Source organism: Juglans microcarpa x Juglans regia, chromosome 5D (assembly GCF_004785595.1).
Source record: "Juglans microcarpa x Juglans regia isolate MS1-56 chromosome 5D, Jm3101_v1.0, whole genome shotgun sequence".
In the NCBI taxonomy this organism is placed as follows: Eukaryota; Viridiplantae; Streptophyta; class Magnoliopsida; order Fagales; family Juglandaceae; genus Juglans; species Juglans microcarpa x Juglans regia.
The window spans coordinates 1,201,851-1,223,408 of NC_054602.1; the positions used below are offsets into that span (position 1 = coordinate 1,201,851).

General features: G+C 35.1%; 3 protein-coding genes across 9 annotated transcripts; 2 read left to right on the forward strand and 1 right to left on the reverse strand.

The window, feature by feature from the left end:
• The first annotated feature begins 112 nt into the window (after positions 1-112).
• Positions 113-2,355, forward strand: LOC121265484 (protein LITTLE ZIPPER 3). 6 transcript variants are annotated; one of them, XM_041169135.1, is made up of 2 exons: positions 113-605; positions 1,826-2,355. In XM_041169135.1, exon 2 carries the CDS (start codon positions 1,868-1,870, stop codon positions 2,093-2,095), a length of 228 nt encoding a protein of 75 aa, XP_041025069.1. In that variant the 5' UTR covers positions 113-605; positions 1,826-1,867; the 3' UTR covers positions 2,096-2,355. The 6 variants fall into 6 exon arrangements, with proteins under 6 accessions (XP_041025069.1, XP_041025074.1, XP_041025071.1 ...); XM_041169140.1 differs by lacking the exon at positions 113-605 and adding an exon at positions 698-719; XM_041169137.1 differs by lacking the exon at positions 113-605 and adding an exon at positions 726-972.
• Positions 2,356-6,037: 3,682 nt separating this feature from the next.
• On the reverse strand, positions 6,038-12,337 carry LOC121265441 (CAAX prenyl protease 2). Of its 2 annotated transcripts, XM_041169078.1 has the most exons (8): positions 11,954-12,335; positions 11,709-11,768; positions 11,327-11,539; positions 10,344-10,455; positions 8,550-8,621; positions 8,375-8,437; positions 7,377-7,454; positions 6,038-6,470 (listed from the first exon to the last, which is right to left on the reverse strand). In XM_041169078.1, exons 1-8 carry the CDS (start codon positions 12,155-12,157, stop codon positions 6,337-6,339), a joined length of 936 nt encoding a protein of 311 aa, XP_041025012.1. In that variant the 5' UTR covers positions 12,158-12,335; the 3' UTR covers positions 6,038-6,336. The 2 variants fall into 2 exon arrangements, with proteins under 2 accessions (XP_041025012.1, XP_041025014.1); XM_041169080.1 differs by lacking the exons at positions 8,375-8,437; positions 8,550-8,621 and having other exon boundaries at positions 11,954-12,337.
• Positions 12,338-14,219: 1,882 nt separating this feature from the next.
• Positions 14,220-15,421, forward strand: LOC121265450 (protein YIPF5 homolog). Its single transcript, XM_041169088.1, has one exon. It carries the CDS (start codon positions 14,451-14,453, stop codon positions 15,207-15,209), a length of 759 nt encoding a protein of 252 aa, XP_041025022.1. The 5' UTR covers positions 14,220-14,450; the 3' UTR covers positions 15,210-15,421.
• Positions 15,422-21,558: the final 6,137 nt, after the last annotated feature.

The window sequence follows — 21,558 nt, forward strand, 5'->3', positions numbered from 1 at the left end:
GGAGAAGAAGAAATAAAACAAAAGAGTAATCGATGACGAAGGAAGGATGAAGGAAGAAGGGGAGAGGGGTGAAGGATGGTGATGATAGTTGGAAGCCAATCCAAAGCATCATTGCGAATCTTGGGACGGACCCCTAGCCCACCATCATTTTAGAAGCCCTAGCAAAAGTCACATAATTGTCCCTCTCATAACCCATTATGGTGAAGAAGATAGGTTGGCCAAAATGCCCTCAGTTGTTTCCTGCCAAAACCCCTAGAAAATCATCATCATTCCCACGACCATCATCATACAAACCAAAATACATTAAAATCTTTTAGGCTCCTAAGCCCCTATTAAGCCGCCTTCCATGCTTACACATGCATGATTGTTGTGTCAGAGAGAGGGGCATGTCCCCCCACACCCCCATGAGCCTTCTCTCTCTCAATTTTTGCTCTTCTCTTGATTTTTGCTCTATAAATTAACGGCCTATTTGTTCTCTTTGTCCCTCACTTCTCTTCACTTTCACAGACTCTTCCTTGTTTTTTTTTTTTTTTTTACTGCTGCTTCTAGTTAGAAACCATATTGCTTCCTCGACCGAGGTTCCTCTAACCAACCACCTTGAAAAGGTGATCTTTTTTGAAAAGATAAAGAGAGAAGCAAAGACAGAGGCCCCCACCCCTCTCTCTCTCTCTCTCTGACTTGTTTCTTTCTTCGTTATCTTCTTTCTTTCACTAGGAAAGGTAGACATGGTATTCTAGATGGGGGTGCTTGTTTTAGTAGGAAGTCTAAGCTAGTTGATCTTGTTCTCTCTGTTGTCTAATGCCGTTATCCATCTTTTCCATGTCTCTATTTTATATGAGAACTGCAAGAGGCCGGGTCACATTGTTGGGTTCCTCTGTTTATCCCACCTCATTTTGAGGAGAGAATGTCTTTTGAATGTTTCCCCATCTTGGATTCTCCAACATTTTGTTTCTCCTTGCTTCTTTTTAACGAGTTATTTGTCTTTCTCTAGCTCCATGGCTGTCTTCTCCTTTTTCTTTTTATTTTAATCTGTGTAGTTTAACTTTCGGCCCACTGCTTTATTATTTTTTAGAAAGGACGCACTCTTCTTAAGTGTAGTGTATGCAAGTTTTAGAATGGTACTTAATAGATGCAAATACAAAAGCAAACAAGTTTCAATCTTCATTTTGGCATATGTTACGAGCTTTATCCTTTTCTTTCTTGTATGGACAACCGAAAGAATTCTAATGAGTGCAAATATGGACAACTGTTATTCCATCATTGTAATTCCTTTTAGATTTCGGACAACCCCCCATTTGCTCTATTTATTTGTCATGGTGGTCCAAAAAAGATCAAGCTGCTGTTAGCCTCCTCCACCTCTTCTGGTTTCCCAGCTAGGGCGTTAGCTGTAACTAGCAAACCAAACCGTAGAATAAAAGCAAGAAATTTCCATTGGTATTGGTTGTAAGTTGTTTTCGAATCTTTTAACTTGTGGTTGGAGTGAATTCTTTCTCTTAGCTTATCTCTTGATTCCATCCATGTGTTCATTAGATATTGGAACTGGGGTGGGGGCGCTCTTGATGCCTTTCCTTGCCATTTAGTAATATTTCCTCTTGTTCTCTTCTCTGTAAATACTAAAGATGTTTTTATTTTTATTTTTTTTGGTTCTAGATATTCAACTTGACAGTGGATATTTTTGTTCAGATGCCCTAAAAAAAAAGGATATTTTGTTCAAATAAAGTATAGTATATTAGTACTATCTGTTGTGCTGTTTTATAATTTTTGTGGCAATAAAGAATCTTATTTGGAGATACTCTTCTGATGGTTTCTGTCGTTTTGGTTTCAGGGGCATTGCAGGCAGAATAGAAAGTTTTTATCTTTCATAACAATGGAAAGGCTGAACTCAAAGCTGTACTTGCAGAACTGTTACATAATGAAAGAGAATGAGAGGCTAAGGAAGAAAGCCCAGCTTCTCAACCAGGAGAATCAAGCGCTTCTCTCTGAGCTCAAACAAAAGCTCTCCAACGGAAATCCAAAAACCAATGCTACAGACAATATTCCTGACCTCAATCTCAGCTCCAGCTCGAGCCAGAATCCTTCCAGTTCCAGTAACTGATCACGCAGGATATATATCATTGACTCCACTTAGACTTCCTTGCTCTTTTTGTGTAAAACCATGCTCAGCAGTCTTAGTTCCAGTCCCAGTTAATATAGGACAGTAGAAGTATCTTTCTACCAAGTTCACTTTTGCTTTTATTCCCCATCTTTTATCATATCTTCTTTTTTGGGGTGGTAAGAGATTTGATTACTACTGAACTACAAGGATGTATCAGGCTATTTTCTAGAAAGACATATAATATTATCATATTTTTAGCTCTCTCTCTCTCTCTCTCTCTCTCTCTCTCTCTAGTGAACTGGGCTTTTAGATCAATGTAATGTTTCCATTAGTTGCTAGCTATATTGGACCGTACTGGCTCTTTACTCCTGATATCAGAATCCAGACGCCCTGCTTGAGGGTTTTTTTTGGATTAACGACATTTCTTCCATCCTTCCCTATCTTTCATCCTTGTCCATGCTCGAAAAATATAGAGCAATAAATTCCAAGATGCAACATTTGAAGGGAAATTGACGGTAAACCTGATAAGATTCGCCTCTATACTTGTTCATAGACTATTTGTTTTAAAACACACTGCTCTATAAAACACATCTCAAACCCAACCCTTGAAACGTTCGTAGGTGGTCCTAATTATCAACAATCGCCTGTGGGCATAATTGCCTATCCCTAGTCAATCGAGCAATTATTGCCCTCCGTCTGCTAATAGCTGTGAAAGAACTGAACCCAAACTCGCAACACGTTTCCTATGGCTTCTAAATTTCATCCCCGGCGGTTCAAGCAATCTTGGTCACCTCTGTTTCAAAACTCTATATGCCCTTAATTAAATCAAAGACCCAAGTAAGAACTAAAATTGTTCAATGTAAAGGCCAGACAAGGTAGCCAAATAGCATTGGTTTAGCGCATGTCCCTTGGCCATCAATTGAACTATCCATATTGTAACCGTTGGTAGTGGGTAAATTCCATGACCAAGTAGTGCCAACATGTATGGAAAAGTTATTTGTGAACTCTCCACTACTATCACATTTAACTTCCAAGAGTGAAAACTCTTTAAATAAGAGTGTGTACATTAAGTGTAAGAGTTCTAAAAAAAATAAAAATTCACATCTCTATTCATTTTTAAAAAAAATATCATCTAGATTTTTTGATTTTGAAGCGTCAAACTTTTTAAGAAATTCTACTAATCTCTAAACGGTATAGAAATATAAACAAAAAAATGACATAAACTGTAAGACAAACAAAGATTCGATCTTCTAAAAATTTCGTTCTTTAAGATAATTTGATTTAACTTTATTTAACAGTAACTGTAACACAGATGTCGGATATAACTCTTTTGCTAACTTCTACCACCAACTACAAAAAGAAGCCAAGGATATGTTGATCGTTTTTTTTCTGAGAGGATAAAACGTTTTAAAAAAAAAAAAATCAGAAACTTAACACGAAAAAAAAACAATGCAACACGGAGAGAATAATGTAAGATCAGAAAAGGGCCTTTTCATTCAGATTCTGTCTGAGAAGAGAGTGATGGGAGGATCTAATCAACGGTAACGTCATCAAAGATTCAGAAGACAAAGTCAATGGAGGTTTATTAACTTTGGCAAAGTGGTAACCCACAATATCAAACTCATCGACATGACATAGCCTCACGGCAGGCATAAGCCAAATTGACCATCAAACCAACACCGTCCGATAACAACAAAGAATGTCTAATCAAAACTCGATTGCATCGAACTATACCCTCCTCAACCCCATGGCCCTGCGCTTTATAGAACTCTTCAGCCTCAGAAAACCATGTCAACAAATTAGCCAAGTCAAGTTGAGAAGCTGAATTAGTGGCCGAGGTTCGATGCCTGAAATGTTAATGACCTACTGTTACCCTCGAAAACCAAAAATGGGATGCCATGAATGTATAATATGACGTTTGGATCTCATAAATAAATATATATATATATATATATATATATATTAAACACATCCATTTTCATAATACTTTACATAATTATATTTTAAAATAAAAAATATTTTTGTAAAATAACTTGTAAAACTAATATCATTTTATAAAAATATTCTTATTTTAAAATATGTATTATGAAATATATTATGAGATGTGTTGTATTAAATATCATTAATAAAAAAATAAAAACGTAAAGATTTTGAAAGATTGGAAGGGGACCATTGCTTTTAGACAATCTAGGATTTTCTTTTTCTCCCTCTCTTTTGATTGGTTGGTTGGTTCCCAAATATAGGTAAAACTTAGACAAGATGGATACAACTTGTCACTATATAGTTAAAATAGGGCCGCTATATGGGTAGGACTTGTCCAAATATAAGATTTGCCAAGTTTTTCCTTGAGGTACGCTGCAAATTCTGACTCATCATAACGATATTTAAGACTTTTGAAAAGATCAGAAGGTAAAATTTTCTTCTGAACACTCAGAAAGCAAATCGAAATGGGTAGATAGAGTTCTCAGTGTTAGTGCAGAATAAACACTTGATGACTGTCGGATAGATAAGACTCATTAATAGACCTCCAAGGAAAAAAATAAAAAAATATATAGGTTTACGTCTAGGCTTATCTTGAAATTTTTTTATTCTATTTGCATCGAAAATTAAGTTGAAATGAAATAAATTGAAATAAAAATTAAAAATTAAATAAAATATTATTAAAATATTATTTTTTAATATTATTATTTTATAATTTAAAAAAATTAAATTATTTATTATATTTTGTATGAAAATTTAAAATAATTATAATAATAAAATAAAATAAAATAATATAAGTTGAGATTACTTCTCATTCTCAATCCAAACAGTCTTAACGTTATTCCATGTAGGAACCTATCATTATTCAAGTTTATTGATTCCAATCAATCCCTATGTCGTATTACATTCTAGACAAAAGTCAACGTTCCTAACAGACATAACAGAGAGTCGCCGATGCTGGGCGACAATAGAGACGATGACGCTCGAGGGTGGCGGGCGACAAGAGAGAGGGAGGGGAGCGCTGGAGCTTTTGGATTTTATACGTGCTATGTTCAACAAGAAGGAAGAAAAAAAAAAAAAAAATGAAGGGATAACCACGTTAGGTGTGGGGCGTTCATTGATCAACAGTGACTGATTAGTGGAAAAACTCTAACAAGAAGTTTATGGAATACTACACGAGAGGATTTATATCAAAACAAGTTAGGGTCAGTCTATTTGAAAGAAATTACGAGTCTAATAATGTTTTTTTTTTTAAGCAAGTACATATTGGAGAGGAAGAGAATAAAGAATAAAAGCACGTCCCAAATCCACCCAAATATGAATATCTGTAATTTCAAATACTCCTAATTTCCTAAATCACCAACCCTCTCGACCATTTACACATTATTATACCAATTACTAAAATTGACATATAACTTATACTAAAAAAAAAAAATTGACATATAACATTTTTATCTAATTCTAAACGTTAAAATGCATGAAAAATAAGCGAAATCAAATGATGCAATATAATCTAAACCATCGGATCTTATCAGAAGATGCACGATACAACTCTTTTAAAGTTTATAGCTGGTGTTCATAGATTAAGATGCAAAGCACAAAACAGCCATTAGTTATAAAAGATAAAATGTGCACTTCTCCCTAAAATCTTCTATGCTTCTCTAATTTATACGGGACTAAAGAGGTAAAAAATTTCTCTTCGACCTCAAAGAAAGTGTATAAAATCACTATTTTACAGATTGCGAGACATGAGAATGCATGCTTTCAACCTTTCTTTCACATGTTTGTTAACTCTATTTTTGTAATAGCTCATGAAATGCATTCTCTCCAACCTCTACGAAGGAGCCATAATGAGAATCCTTGGAAATCTATATTGGAAACTGCCATTTTAGATCTAACTTCCCCGATTCATAGCAAAAGTAAAGGTCAATTACCTGAAGGAGAAAAAAAGAAGCAGCATGATATAATAAATAGAATCGTAATACTAATAAAATCTCAAGTGCAACACCTCATAACGCCGCTGACGTGATGAGCAATGAGCATTGATATGCTACCACATCAGCTACAAAGGAAAAAGTAATTTGCTTGGGTGCCCGTCACATCAACAGTATTAAGAGGTGTTACACTTATAACGTAAGAGTAGGATTTTTTAATGAATGAGAATACACACCACAAAGATTGCATCACTTTCGCTTCTCTTTTTCTTTTCCTTTTCTTCGGAAAAAATAAAAATAAAAGCTATTTTGAAAAATGGCGCATAATCAGCTCCAAGAACAATATCCATGCCAACATTTGCAATTATTAGATCTATAATTATACAGATCTGGGCGTGTCATCGGAAAAAGAAGTGAGAGGAAGCCAACCATTCCTGCAACAAATGCTATGCTTACCATACCTGAACCGACCATGAAAAAAAAGTGAGCTTTCACAAAAGAAGCTTCTTGAAGATAATAAAATGTGCTATCAGGAACTTGACATTCAAAGTTCCAAGGATCTGACTATGAACAAGTTTAAATTTGTAACCATACATTATTACGAAGAGCAACTTAAATAGATGATTGTTAAAGACAGAACATAAATCTTGACCAACATTTAAAAGAGGTTGCAGATGATTAATATATCCAAAACTTCAATAACTTATAAGTTTTCACATTCATTCTTAACTTTCGGCAGAGCAGAGCATTCAGAGGAATCATCTGTTCATATTCATTAGCATGTACCAAGGACAAACAAATCTCAATACACAATACAAAAGTAAAAGCAATTCATAGGAATCATTCGTTCATAGCGTTAAGATTTGCCCATACTTTAGAAGGTTACTTATTTTTTCTTAATATCAAGTTTGAATGCAGTATTTTGAGGTAAGTTTTCAGTTCAAATGTACACAAACAAGAAATTACATTTTGAAGTAATAGGATTGCAATTCTTGTTATTTAAACTCAGCTAGTTAGAAAATTCTAACTATTTTCAAATTTTTCACCCAAACAAAACCTAAGATCTAATTTCTTAACAATTGTAGTTCATGCTTTTCCATATGCTTTTTTACTTACTAAAAAAAAAAAAAATAGTGCTTTTGTACGTGTAAGGAGAGATAAACCCTTCTCTGGCCTCCCTTATGAAGTATAAATTGTATAACCAAAGACAAAGCAAGAGCACCAGATTCAAGAAAGATCATAACTGCTTGATATGAAAGATAAATACCATTTTTTCTTTTAAGAAAAGCATTAACCAATATTCTGAGTGTTGTTTTTATATGCTCAAATCATCTGTGCTCGGTTCAAAGAAAAAATAACTTGCATACCATTCCTCCGTGAAAACAGCACTGGCAGTCCCATAAAATTGCAAAACATATGAGCAGCTAAAGGAGCTATCAGATGTCCTGAAACGAGTAAAAGTACGCAGTGGTGAGGTAGAAAATTCAATGAATATAGAGACCAACTAAGCCCTCAATACCTAAGAATGAACAGTTGATATGAGTACTAAATGCATGGACCAGGGAGTTTACAGGTCAGTAATTTTTTAACAAGGATAACATCCGTGTTAGGCATCTAAGGCTACGCTTGGATAGTGAGGTGATCAGTAGTGAAAAAGTAATGATAAAATATTGAATAGTAGTTGAGTGATCTCACTACCCAAACACAACCTAAATTAAATGCTTTCTGGTAAACGACAAATTTTGATAACTTGTGGAAACATGACTAAAATACTTTTTTTTTATCAGTGGAAACATGACTAAAAAACTTAATAACAACCAGGTACAATCTTTTTAGTAATCACAATTACATAATTAGAGACCGGGGGGGGGGGGGGGGGGGGGGGGGCGGTAAGCAATCTTACAGAGAAGGATGAGAGTCTTAAGCAAGAGGTTCTTCCATTTTCATTTTAAGTTTTACAATTAAAACATTAAAAAAACTATCTACTACCACGTTACCTACAAAAAGAAAAACTGACTAATAGTGGGTTGTTATATGATTTCCATATAATAAAATCGAGTGTAGCACTATGTAATATGCATGTCAGCATCCACTAAAATTATTACCAAGAAAGTAATTTATTTGATTGACCAACTGGCAGCATGGCTCGGCAAATTACATATAGCCGGTTTGGATTCATCTCAAATTATCTCACTACTATTCACAAATTTTAACTCACAAATCTCACTACTATTTACAAACCATCTCAACTCATCTCTCAATCCAAATGGGGTTCAAAAAAATCTTGCAAGGCAGCAAACAGAGTTTAAAAAAATCTCCCATCACTCATATTAGTTATAAGATGCAGATATGTCCAAATACTCACCAGTCCGAATGAAGAGGAAAGATGCATATGACCCAAATATTACTGTGTAGCCAAGCTGGAGTCCTGGAAACCACACACTACACATATAACCAGTTGAAGAAATTGACATCTGATGGATGGAATATTAAATTCTGTGACCTATGTGTTCTGTGGAAAGAGTAAATTTTGTACCTACCTACAACCATGGAAGTTTTGACCAAGCTATAGTTTTGCTTGCTGTAGAACTCCATTAAATGGTTTAGATGCGCTGCAAAATATGTTTACAAGCAGTGAGTCTGAGCATGAACAATGATCAGAATGGATGTTTCAACCTTCAAGGGCCCAAATAACTTTTAAGCAATCCATCTCCTACCCTTTCATATTAGCAACTCCCAGTTTTTTTATAGCAGTTGAAGGTGAATCATCATAGCTTCTCACTTTAAAACATTGTTGGTAAAACTGCGCTTAACTGCAAAGCGCCAAGCGGTTCACTTACCAAAAGTTTAAGTGATCTATCTCTCACCTTGCCATATTAGCAACTCCCGGATTTTTAATTTGAAGGTAAAAGCATGCTTAAGTGCAAAGCACCAAGCAGTTCACTCACCAAAAGCGAAGCACATTTATAAAAGTGTGCATGAAGTGAACTTTTAATCGCCTTTTTTAGTGAGTTCAGAGTGCTTTTCGGGAAAAAAAAAAAATCGTAAAATATCAATCCTGACTATTATTATTCGTTTGGACCACTAAGTTAAATGAATTAGATGAGGAAGATGATGAGGGTTACAAATCTTTTCATGACAATGATGATGGTCCTATCCTTAATGATGGGGTTATTATATACTTAGGCCTCGTTTGTTTTCACAACTCCTCTCAACTCATCTCATCTAATCATTAGAATTTTTTCAAATTCCTACACAAAATAAAATAAACAATTCAACTTTCTCAAATCCCAAAACAAAAATAATATTAAAAAAAATATATATTCTAACAATATTTTATTCAACTTCTAACTTTAATATCAACTCATCTCATCTCATTTACGAAAACAAACGAAGCCTTAGAATTGCATAGTGTTGCTAATGTTAGCATAAAGTCAATACCTATAATTCTTGTCCTGTTTTGGTCATCGCCTTTTGGTTATATTTTGAATCAAATATGCATTACATTTTAACGATGTCCATCAAATATCATGGTTGTGTATTATCAAAAAAAAAAAAAAATATCATGGTTGTGTATACTTTATGAATATTTCATATTTATAAAAAGTGTGCGTTTTAGTTCAATGAGATGTGTGCATGATGTGCTTTGCACCTAGCTCTAGGCAGCATTTGCACTTAAGTGTGCCTAGTGCTTTCACTAACATTGTTTCAAGAGTCATGTTACACACTGCACTCCTATCCCACTTTCATCCCACTATATAAAATGTGGTATGCTTATCAGCACCATTGGATTTTCCTTCAACTTTTAAAAAATAAATTCCAAAGATTGATGGGTTATGACACCTCATCATAGTGGGATAGGAGTAGGACAAGGGTGTAGTTTGTGAATTTTCCTTGTATCAAATGTGAATGTAAGTTTCAAACAATCGCCAATTAGTGCATAAATGGATACTTTATTCCTAATGTCCATCTAACTCCTAAGACACAACAATGATTGTTATAAAAACATAGGGCGCCACAAAGCTCTAGCCTCTAAGCACAGCACATAATGAGAAATGCCACACAGTTATTTCAGTCAAACATTTAGAAGTGGTTTGGATAATGAAACATTCTTAACTCATATCATCTCATCTAATTATTATAACTTTCCCAAACTTCCAAACAAAATATAATAAACAATTCAACTTTTTCAAATCCTAAAATAAAAATTATATTAAAAAATTATATTCTAACAATATTTTATTTAACTTTCAACTCTTATCTCATCTCATATCATCTCAACTCAACTCACTATCCAAACCTCTCCTTGGTATACGTGACATGTATCAACTTACCCAAGCTGAAGAAAATTGGGCAGAGATATATGACAGTGTATGGTTTAAATCCTCCACATAGAAGTAGAGGTATCATGCATGCTCTAAAAACCAGCTCCTCAGTGAGTGGTGCCTGTTCAGTAAAGCAGTGTCAGAAATCAAGATAATTGAAGATCCTTATTGAATTACAAATAACCAAAAAGAACTTGTGGGAAACTATTTGTCGAGGGCCTGTGCACCCCCGGGATTAGTCGGGATGCTGAACACCCGGTGCCAATCAAAAAAACAAATAACCAAAAAGGATTCAATCAAAAAGGATTCACCCTATGATTCACCCTATGCACCTCCACATGACAATCGTTAAATAACTAGTAGTCATGATAAATTTGATAACATAAGCAAGCAAAGTAATCATGACAAATATTTTTTTTTTATTGGCATCAAGTGTCCGAGAATAAAGTCGCGACTAATCCCGGGGGTGCACAGGCCCTTGGTAAAGAGTTTCCCGAAAATGCACTTCGGGTAATTCACGGGAAAATTCCTCAGTCCGATGGCACCTAAAAATTGTTTGCACTCAAGAGGATTCTAGCCTTAGACTTGAATGGAGCATACCAACAAGACCAAGGCTCTTACCATTTGAGCCAACCCCTAGGGGTCGAAGAAACTTGTTATACATGATGCAATAAAGTAAGTACACAATTCAGAAGGCATATCGTTAAGGGATAAACATGTATGACTCTCTCTCTCTCACTCACTCATGTTTCTATCTGATGGACATTAGCAATTTTCAAACTATATACTAAACCCCATCCTACTCCCATCCCACTTGGTTTTCAAATGTTTATGAGCAGTGTCACATCAGCGTGCAAGGTACAGTGTTTAGAACTTCTCTTTCCAAATTACTTTTGTTGTTTATGGTAGATCATGTTCATTTATCATTTTCAATAGCTCAATCACACCTATAGATCATTGCATAAAAACTTAAAAAACAGGGTTAAACTAACCACAACAAAATTACGCCAAGCCAGAACATTGGAAGTAACTGAAACTATCGACGCAATCAACTTTTGTACGATGATTTTGATACACTCAAGGGAAACACCTTCACCGTGATTCACATTGTCCCTCCACGATTCCACCAATACCAGAGACTTGAGCACCAAAGATCCGGCGTACATTAAAGAAGTCAAGAAAACAGGAAACACCACAGCTTGCCACTGATTCGTACACAAAATCGCAATTCAGCAATACAAATTAAGCAACCACTCATTCTTCTTCCAAAATCAACATAAGCAGAATAAGGAGCTCATCACTCACAACTTTAGCAAACATTTAAGAGGAAAACGAAACATCTACAAAAGTTACGAGTTAGAATACGATACTGACAATAGGATCCACTTGGATTCCGTAAACACCGAGTAGAACAGATGCCTCCTTCCTTCTTATCTGACAGAATTCAAAAAGAAAAAATAATTATAAGCTTTAAGCAATTTTTGTCTTTCTGAAGCAAAACCTATTAAATGGCACACGGTATATGGTAGTCGCTATTTCTCTTTGGCATCAATTACTAACGGACTTTCAGTGAACTCTCAAAGAAGTGAAAGTAAAGTGGTGAGGTGGTTGGAGCTTACGGGGAGGATGAGGGCGCAGATGAGGAGTGAAACAATGGAGGAGATAGCGGCACATACGAAGCGTCGGATCATGAAGCTGTTGAATGAGGGAGGAGGTGGGAGGCGGAGGATCAAAGTAGGAGCGTAGAGAATCGCAACGTAGGACAAGGTCATGGCGGTACAGGCCGCCACTGCCGTCCCCTTCGAAACGACCTCCTCTTCCATTCCTTGGCTTAAGCTTCTCCAAAACCTAGAGAGAGAGAGAGAGGGGGGAAAAAAGCAGGGATTGCTTGAATACCTGGAAGAGCTGGACTTTTTTCCTTTACGGCTGTTCGATTACGGGCTTTGGTTGACCCATGGAGAACAGCTTGGAATCTTTCTCGGAATGACTCTTATAACCAGATAACAACGGTCTTTTTTTTTTTTTTTCTTTTTTTTTTTTTTCAATTTTTCTTATTCCCGTGTTAAAGTAGTAACGAGGAGACGACTCTTTTAATTTTTTTTAACAATTCTATTTGTAAATGAAAAATGCTTTTATATAATAATAATATTATTATTATTATTATTATTTATTAAAAAAATTATTCTACAGTCCTACATCACATATTTATTTTTATTTTTTATCTTCTTTTTTTTTTTCTCAACAGATGATGTAAGTGATGAGAATAACTCATTTTTTAATGCTATTGATAAAAAAACCCATCAATTTAAAAAAATTGCAAAAAAACATTACTTCTTCATTAGCTTTCCCCGCATCATGAAATATACGAGAATATTAATTAATTATTAGTTTTAAACTTTTGCACCGGTTTTAAAACTTCTATGAACTATAAAGATTTATCAGAATCTACGTCTATGTGCATATTCAATTGATAAATGTAAAACGGGCAACCTCTAAATTCCAGTTGGGAGAATCTTCCATATTTACTAATTATATAGAGTAGGGAAGACTTCACTTTAAAGAATAGATACGACCAGAGCCTCTATTAAGTCTCGTTTGATTATATAAATGAGATGAAATAAAAATTAAATATTAAATAAAATATTATTATAATAATTTATTAATATTATTTTTATTTTAATATTTAAAAAATTAAATTATTTATTATATTATATAAATTTAAAAAAATTATAATAATTATATAAAATAAAATAAGATGAAATAATTTGAATTGTGCACCGCCTTACTTTCATGATATATAGATCATTTATTACTACGTAATAGTGATACCTTGTATATGTCGGGAACATTACTCATACCGGGTATTATTAATTTATTGGTACACGAGGCTAGAAAAAATAAAAAAAATGGCATGGAAATTTTACTATTTTCCATCCAAACATTAAAAAAAAAATCATGTAAAGGAAGAAAGAAATTTTTTTTTATTATTCACCGCAAAACCTCTAAAAAAAAAAAAAAAAAAGCCGAGAGATTTATTGGAGAAACTTCTATGTCTTCTAAGATTTCATTTGGATCCATAACTAATCTCAACTCATCTCAACTCATCATTATAATTTTTTCAAATTTTAATATAAAATATAATAAATAATTCAGCTTTTCAAATTTTAAAATAATAACAATATTAAAAAATAATATTCTAATAATATTTTATCATTTCAACTCAACTCACTTGACCGTTCTAGTTGAACATTAGTAAATTTTATTTTATTTTTTATTTAATAATTAAGAAAGTGATTGGTGTATTTTTAAAATTTTTTAAAAATATTTAAATGTATTAGAGAAAAAAAAAGAACTTCTGCCGACATAATAATTTTAGGTTACGTTTAGATATTAAATTGAGTTAGATTAAGTTGAGTATTAGTAAATTTTATTTTATTTTTTATTTAATAATTAAGAAAGTGATTGGTGTATTTTTAAAATTTTTTAAAAATATTTGAATGTATTAGAGAAAAAAAAAGAACTTCTGCCGACATAATAATTTTAGGTTACGTTTAGATATTAAATTGAGTTAGATTAAGTTGAGTTGAAATGATAAAATATTATTAGAATATTATTTTTTAATATTATTATTATTTTAAAATTTATAAAAATTAAATTATTTATTATATTTTATATTAAAATTTAAAAAAATTATAACGATAAGTTAAAATTTATATAACAAACGAAACTTTTTCTTACGCGACCGGCGACCCAAGAGACGCGTTCCTCTCGTTTAAGGTAGGGTAATTCTCATTTCCTTTTGAGGGCGAGAAGGTCATATCGCGACGTAGGAAACGTCACCACCCCATTACTACGCCCTCTTGCACTCCCAGGACTCCGTCTCATTTCGTTTTGTAGGCAAGGATGTCGAAAGTGCCCTCGATCACTTCCTTGTGCAGAACGACACGCAACACTCGCATCGCTGCCTCCTCCTCCTCCTATTGCTCGTAATATATCGTCGGGAATTGGACCTCTGTGAATCATTCACTATTCTCGTCATCTTTTATTCCCAGTAAAAAAGAAAAAAAGAAAACTGTTTTTCTAAAGTTCTTTTAAAAGCCTTTCCAATTCTGAATAATGAAGGAATTCGCGGTGCCGCCGGTGGTGTTCCCTTCCGGCGGAAACCCCGCGGCAGGAAGTGGTGTCCAGCAACGGCGAGTTGCGACGGCGCCATTTCAGCCTCAACGACCTTCGGGATCCAGCATCCCCTTCATGTCTTTCGACATTGGGTCCGCAACGGCCTCCACCTCCTCCGCCTCGATCTACGGTGGGCCTATTGGCGGCGGAAGCGGCGCACCCGGAGGCGCGGTCTTTGAGGACGAGGAGCCGTTGCTGGACGAACTCGGGATCCACCCGGACCAAATCTGGACGAAAACTAAGGCGATCCTCAACCCATTTCGGGTTAACCCGGCCCTTCACAAGGACTCGGACCTGTCCGGACCGATTCTTCTCTACATGTTCCTCTGCCTCTTCCAGCTACTCGCCGGGAAGATCCAGTTTGGCGTCATACTAGGCTGGATCGTCGTCTCCTCCATCTTCCTCTACGTGGTGTTCAACATGCTGGCCGGAAGGAACGGTAATCTCGATCTGCACACTTGTACGGGCGTGGTCGGCTACTGCATGCTTCCCTTGGTGATCTTCTCTGCGGTGTCGCTGTTCGTGCCGCAAGTTGGCGCGGTCCGGTTCGTCATCGCCGCGGTCTTCGTGTTCTGGGCGACGAGGGTCTGCACGGGTCTCATGGTCGCTCTCGCCGATGGCGGCGACGAACATCGAGGACTGATAGCGTATGCTTGTTTATTGATTTACACTCTGTTCTCGCTGCTTGTTATATTCTAGTGAGAAATGGTGTCCGGTGATTGGAAATTGAAAATTTTGGTTTAATAGAACACGTGTTCTTTGTAGATGTAGTTTTTATTTTTGCCTATCATCCACATGAATCTAAATGCTATAATTAGAATGCATTTTATGTCGTAGAAAATGGAGATGATACTTGTAAATGAATTTGTCTGAGGTTTTTAGGTATAAATTTCTGGTGTGTTATTGTCGAATTCGTGAAGCAAATAGGTGTTTTTGGGCTTCGTTATGCTCTGTGGGGCTTCTTTCACATCGGTTCAGTGTTTGGTATAATGTTGCATTTTTAAGGATCTTTCAAGTTTATGAACACCTTTCATTTGGGTCTGTTTGCTTGATTAGGTTTTTGGCCCTTTATCTGATTATCCTTTTGGTTCTTTAAAATTCTGTGGCTGGTGTGTTCTCTGGCAGAAACATCAGCTTTACTGAAAGAATTTCAATGGTAGTGAACAAATGTGGCTATTCATTAAGCTTTTAACTTACATTTCATGAACTTTTTTTTTTATATGACGGGGAACCACCCCAGGGCAGAGCCCTTAGGACTCACCCATGGAACCTAAACTCCCAGGGAGACTAACACAGCAACCCACTGCCATTTCCTCCTACTTAAATCGCAGTTTGATCCCAGGGGGAATCAAACCTGTGACATGGGGCTCATGCACACAAGTTCAACCTTACCACTTGGCTTCATGCAGTTTGATCCCAAGGGAAGTCGAACCTGTGACATCTCATCATCTTATTTTGTGAATGCTGAAAGCTAAACGAACACTTAAAAACTACAAAAATGGTGAGAGTTACATTTGAAAATTCACATTGAGTGAGGATTATGGTAGTTGGTAACAAAGTGTTTGCATTTGACTACCTTTCTGCAACTACATGTTTGCTTTCAGTGCATGGGTTAATTGAAACAAATCACTAGGGGTTGTTTGCGTGTACTTGTTTAATTTACTCTGTACCTTTGTTGTGCATTATATCCTTGGATTTATGGAGTTGAACATCAATCAAATGATTCCTTTGGCCCATTAAGTGGTTTGGAATGGGCTTGCCCTTGTTCGTACTAAAAATAGTAAAATGACTTTGCAAATATCGTGATTGAGTACTTATCCAAAAGAACATCCTTCTTGAGTGTGCGTCTAATTGAAATGTGGCTATCTGGGGAGAGGTAGATGCCTCGACCTTCCCATCACAAATTGACCTGTCCATGTTAATCATTTTAGGAAAGTTGTCAGCTTGACTCGGAAAAAAGGATTTTTCATTTTGACAAGTCTTTTTGCATCCCATGGTCAAGAAATATTGCAAATGAGAGGGAGATGCGCCTGCCTTCCCTTTGCACATCATCCTGTTCTTGGTAGTCTTTCTCGAAAAATTTCATTTGTTAGGACCTGTCAGTTTAACTTGGAAAAGAGTATTCATTTCAATGTGTTTTTGAATCTCTTGTTCAATAAAGATGGTAAAAGTTTTTTTGTTTTTCATAAGTAAGAATGAAATAGAATAAAGCAAAACCAGGCAATTCTTTTTTGAAGCAGTTGTTTGTTATGCCAGCAGCCTTTGATGGTTGGGGAATGCAATCAGTTCCAATTAGCCAGCTCTCATGTATCCGTATAATATGTGTTGTACAATTTTTTAAGGGACATGAAAATTGTTTTAGCATCCTTATTTGAATCTGTACGTGGTGTTTCTTTTAAACTGTATCAGTAACTCATGAGTGATTATGGATATTATGGTCCTGGTAGACAAGAATGCCTATGGTTCAATCAATTGTTACTGTATGCTTGCAATGATGCTGTGGTAGTTTTTCTGGTGTATATCTGGTAGATTGTGCTTGGATTATTTTCAAGGGCAAGGAGATCTCAGTCTAGATTTTAAAGCTCGCCTTTAGAATTGTCCGCAATTGTGTTTTATTACTACTTAAGTAGAGGCACTAAGGGCTTTATCTCTGGTATGTTTGGACGCATTGTTGTCTGTGACAAGGATCTCTTAACAAGCCATGGATTTTGCAGGGTTCTGCTTTTCCTAGTTTTAAGGTGTCGGAGAAACGTCATCTCCGAGGTGCAGATTTCTCGTTAGCTTTTTTGTGCGGTAAAGATTTTTTGTTTTGTTTTGTTTTGTGAGGTTTCTATTCAAAATTTATTCTGGAATATCATTTCCATTGGTGGTTTTTAAAATGAAGTATCATATTTTATATATGATAAGAAGGTTAGAGATGATACGCTTTGAATATTGAGTCCTTTCTTGAACAAATCTTAGGTGAGGGTGTATGTCCGTTAATACCTTCACCTTGACGTCTGTTTGAAATTGTGTTCAAGGTTGACTTTTAAACCCCTGAATCAGGATGATATTGATTGTAGTAGTTATATTGTGCTATCTAACTATCTGCTTGGAGGAGGAGTCCTGCTTTTGGAATTGTTGGTCGGGACTCAAACTATTATTGCTCGATTATTTATTTAGTCGAGACTATGTGCAAAATCCTGAGTTTTTGTTGAGGTAGTTGGGTCTACTTCTTTTGACTTTGTTCGATGGTTTTGGTGGATGTGAATCAACCTTAAGTCTCTCGTTATGTGCTTCTTATTCTATTATACTTTGAAAGGGCTCCCACTGCTCTACTGTTATCGACCAATTGGAATTGTACTGTAGATGGTAGATAACTATCAACTAATACCAGGAAATAACCCTTGACTGTAGCCTCAGGTGAATGCTGTATTCTCTTTATTGGTCACTTGGTAAGCGTGACCAAGTGATTCATAGAAATTCCGCCGCAGCAAGGATCGGGTGGTAATGGGAAAATCATTACTCGATGAAACTTAATACCTGAAATTTGCTAAAATATTAACTTCAGGTCTGTATATCGTCAGATTTCAAGGCAATGAGTTATGATTCCGAGAACAGCATTTGAATACCCTTTAATATACCACTATAGATTCACCATATTGTATATAATCAGCAATCAAATATTCATCAGATGGTAGGTTTTGAGGTTGAGGGGTTAGTTGGTCAATAAAGGAGGAACAATTGCAAACACGGTTTATAGTTATCCAGAAAATTCAAAACGACCTTAATGCATTTGTTATTTTTTTCTTTATTTGGAGGACCATAAAAATGAAAGTACAATAGGAGTAGGTGGAGAGTTCTCAATAAAGTAATAAACATTATAGTTAACAAAATCAAATGAGAAATTAAATTAAATAATTATAATTGAAGAGGAATGATATTTGTAATTGTAAAATGCGTAAGTATCGCGTAATATTTTTGAAAAAATGAATAAATGTGGGATCTTCGTGATAAAAATAAATAAATTTTTTAATAATGGACCTCATTAATTTTCAAAAAAATTGTGCGACGCTTAGATACTTCATTATTATATTTAGCAGGGTCGGCTTAATAGTAAAGTCATTTGGGCCATTGTCTAAGACTAAATTTAATATTTAATACAATGAATTAATTATTTATATTTAAAAAAAATTATTTATATTTTATTATATTATAATTATAAATAATTCACTTAAATTTTATCTTATACCTTAATTTTTATTGAGTCGTCCTGATATTTAGGATTGAGTCCGACTATACATCAACTGCACTCTCCGCACACCTTACATAGTGTTTTTTTTTACTCAATACATTAGGTGTATTGCAGCTACCGTCAACAGTAGATTGATGTAAATAATTTTTCTTTAGGATTACTCCTGTACTCCAATAGCATGAAGAAAAAGGATAACTATTATGACTTGAGGAAGAAAGGGAGAGAGGAAGAATAAACTAGAGAGGATTGGAATTGTGAAAAGGAGAGCCTCTCCTTTTGTCCTGAGCAAAAAAAGGAGATCCTTCTCCACTCCCCTCAACACATCCAACTTTAGTGCACGGTATGGTGCTTGTAGGTTTTTCTTCGACCTACTCTTTCAATGGCCTTTTCCTTGATTAGAAGTGTACCTTACCTTTTTGTTTTTTGTTTTCCTCCTGGAGAGAAGTTATTTACCGCAAAATACAGAATTAATGTTGGTTTAAATAGTGAGATGGAATTATTTTAAATGAATTAAATAAAATATTATTAAAATATTATCTTTTAATATTATTATTATTTTAAAATTTGAAAATATTAAATTATTTATTATATTTTATATAAAATTTTAAAAAAATTATGATGATGAGATGAGATGAGATGAGATGAGATGATCTCTATATCAAACCGGCCCAGTTTTTCTTTTTAACGAAGAGTTTTTTTTTTTTTTTTTTATTTGATAACTTTTAACGAAGAGTTTTAGAAGAACAGTTGAAAACGAAAGAAGACAAGGACGGGCATTATGTCAGCAACACGTTAGATGGAAGTAAGAGGAACTGCTAAAGATGCCATCTTGGAGACCAACCTCCAAATCCTCTTTACAGTTATAGATTTGTTGAAGGGCGTTTTACTTACCACCTTCCCACTACCCAACCACCAATGGGACATATATACGAGACCACAAACGTAGCTAGCTAACTAGCACCATCATGGCGTCCCTTGTGGAAGATCCTTCAGAATATGATGATCTCTCTCTCAAAGGTTTAGCAGACATGGAGGAAGAAGACCTTTTCGAGATCAATCTCGAGGCCGTTAACAGCATCCCTCCTCCATATTACTGGGACAGCTATTTCACGGCGACCGGAAATGCACTTCTTGCCAATTGTCTGCTCCCCATATCCGACGTCTCCGGGGCCGTTCCGATTCTACCCAAAGATGTTTCCTGCGCTTTTCCGACCGTATCAAAATCATGCGAATCGTTGTTGGCAGGGTCGGAAAAGTTTGTTACGATTGCGGAACCGATGCCCCTTGGTGAACTTCTCAGGTTGCCTTTCTTGGGGGCTTTTGGGGTACCTCGGAGTCAAATGAAAGCTTAGTGCAAATGCTAAATCAATCAATGTGGTGGGATCTTTTTCTTTTTTGTGTGAGGTCTAGTGAGCCATTAACAGGAAGGAAGATTAGCCCCTCTTTCTGTAACAATCATGTTGTTGTATACGAAATTCAAAGGTTCCACGAACTCAATTTTAGTGTTAAATGTTATAGCTTGTTTTTACCTTTACATTGGTTTTTCTTTTTTCTTTTTTCCTTTTTTCCTGCCTTGCCCTAAATTATTTTCCCGGATTTTAATAGCGAAGGGGCTGGGAATGGGGCAGACAGTTTTGAGCAAGTTGGACTTGAGTTTGGACTTGGGCTTGCGCTCGGCACCAAAAGTTCTTGAATTGGAGTTGCAGCAGGGTTTGTGGGCCGAGACATGGGTGTTCGATATTAATTACCCATTAGAATGTTGGTGGGAAATGACCCAAATTTAATACCATGTTCTCTAAGTTTATTATTTCAATTTGGCCATGTATTTTATTTTATTTTTTAATATTTTTTTACTTAATAGTTAAGAAATTTTAATATTTAAACATATTTAAAAAATGTTTGAAATAAAATGAAAAAAAAGTGCAATTTGCATGGCATTGATCTCATTTATTTTCATGATTAGTTTCGACTCACTTCATCTCACCTCATCTAATTATTACAATATTTTTAAATTTTTACACAAAATAAAATAAACAACTCAACATTTTCAAATTTTAAAATAAAAATAATATTAAAAAAATATATTTTAATAATATTTTATTTAACTTTTAACTTTAATCTCAACTTATCTCATCTGCGAAAACAAACAAAGTAATTTCTATAGATCTTATAGAGTGTAGTATGTGAAACTGAAAGTGTAGATCCTTATAACCTATTAGCGGTGGTATAAATAAAGCGAAATAGTAGTGTCATATAATAATATATACTCAGATATAAGTTACGTATTATATATGCCTCCTCCTCGATGGCAGAGTAGTTCAATTCTTTTTATGGATCTTCTCTCGCTCAGCTTATTCCTTACAAATAAGATGGTAAGTAAATCTCTCCTGGATACTCCTTCGATCCCTCTTTGGAATGAGTGGGCAGGCTAATGACTTCGATCAGTTGTTCATGATGAGAGTCGAGAACAAATACGAAAGCAGAAGGAAAGAAACAAAAAGAGAAGAGATGAGAGGAGAGAAAATAGATGGTACGTAGCTAGCCTCGTCTGAATACAGTAGGATTACTGGGGGTCATACAACAGAGGTAGATCCGATTCGTCGGAACCCTTTTTGTCATTGTCATGGAAATGAAGGGCCTGGCCTGCTCGAATTTCTCACCCCCACCATCATCATATTTGGAAGTTTTTTCAGGTCATTCTTTTTATTTTTTTTACGTGCAGATTCTATATACTATTCGTTTAGTTCCGAGGCATGGTCTTTATAAATGAATTTTTAGAGTCCGTTTAGATGTTAAATTGAGTTGAGTTTAGTT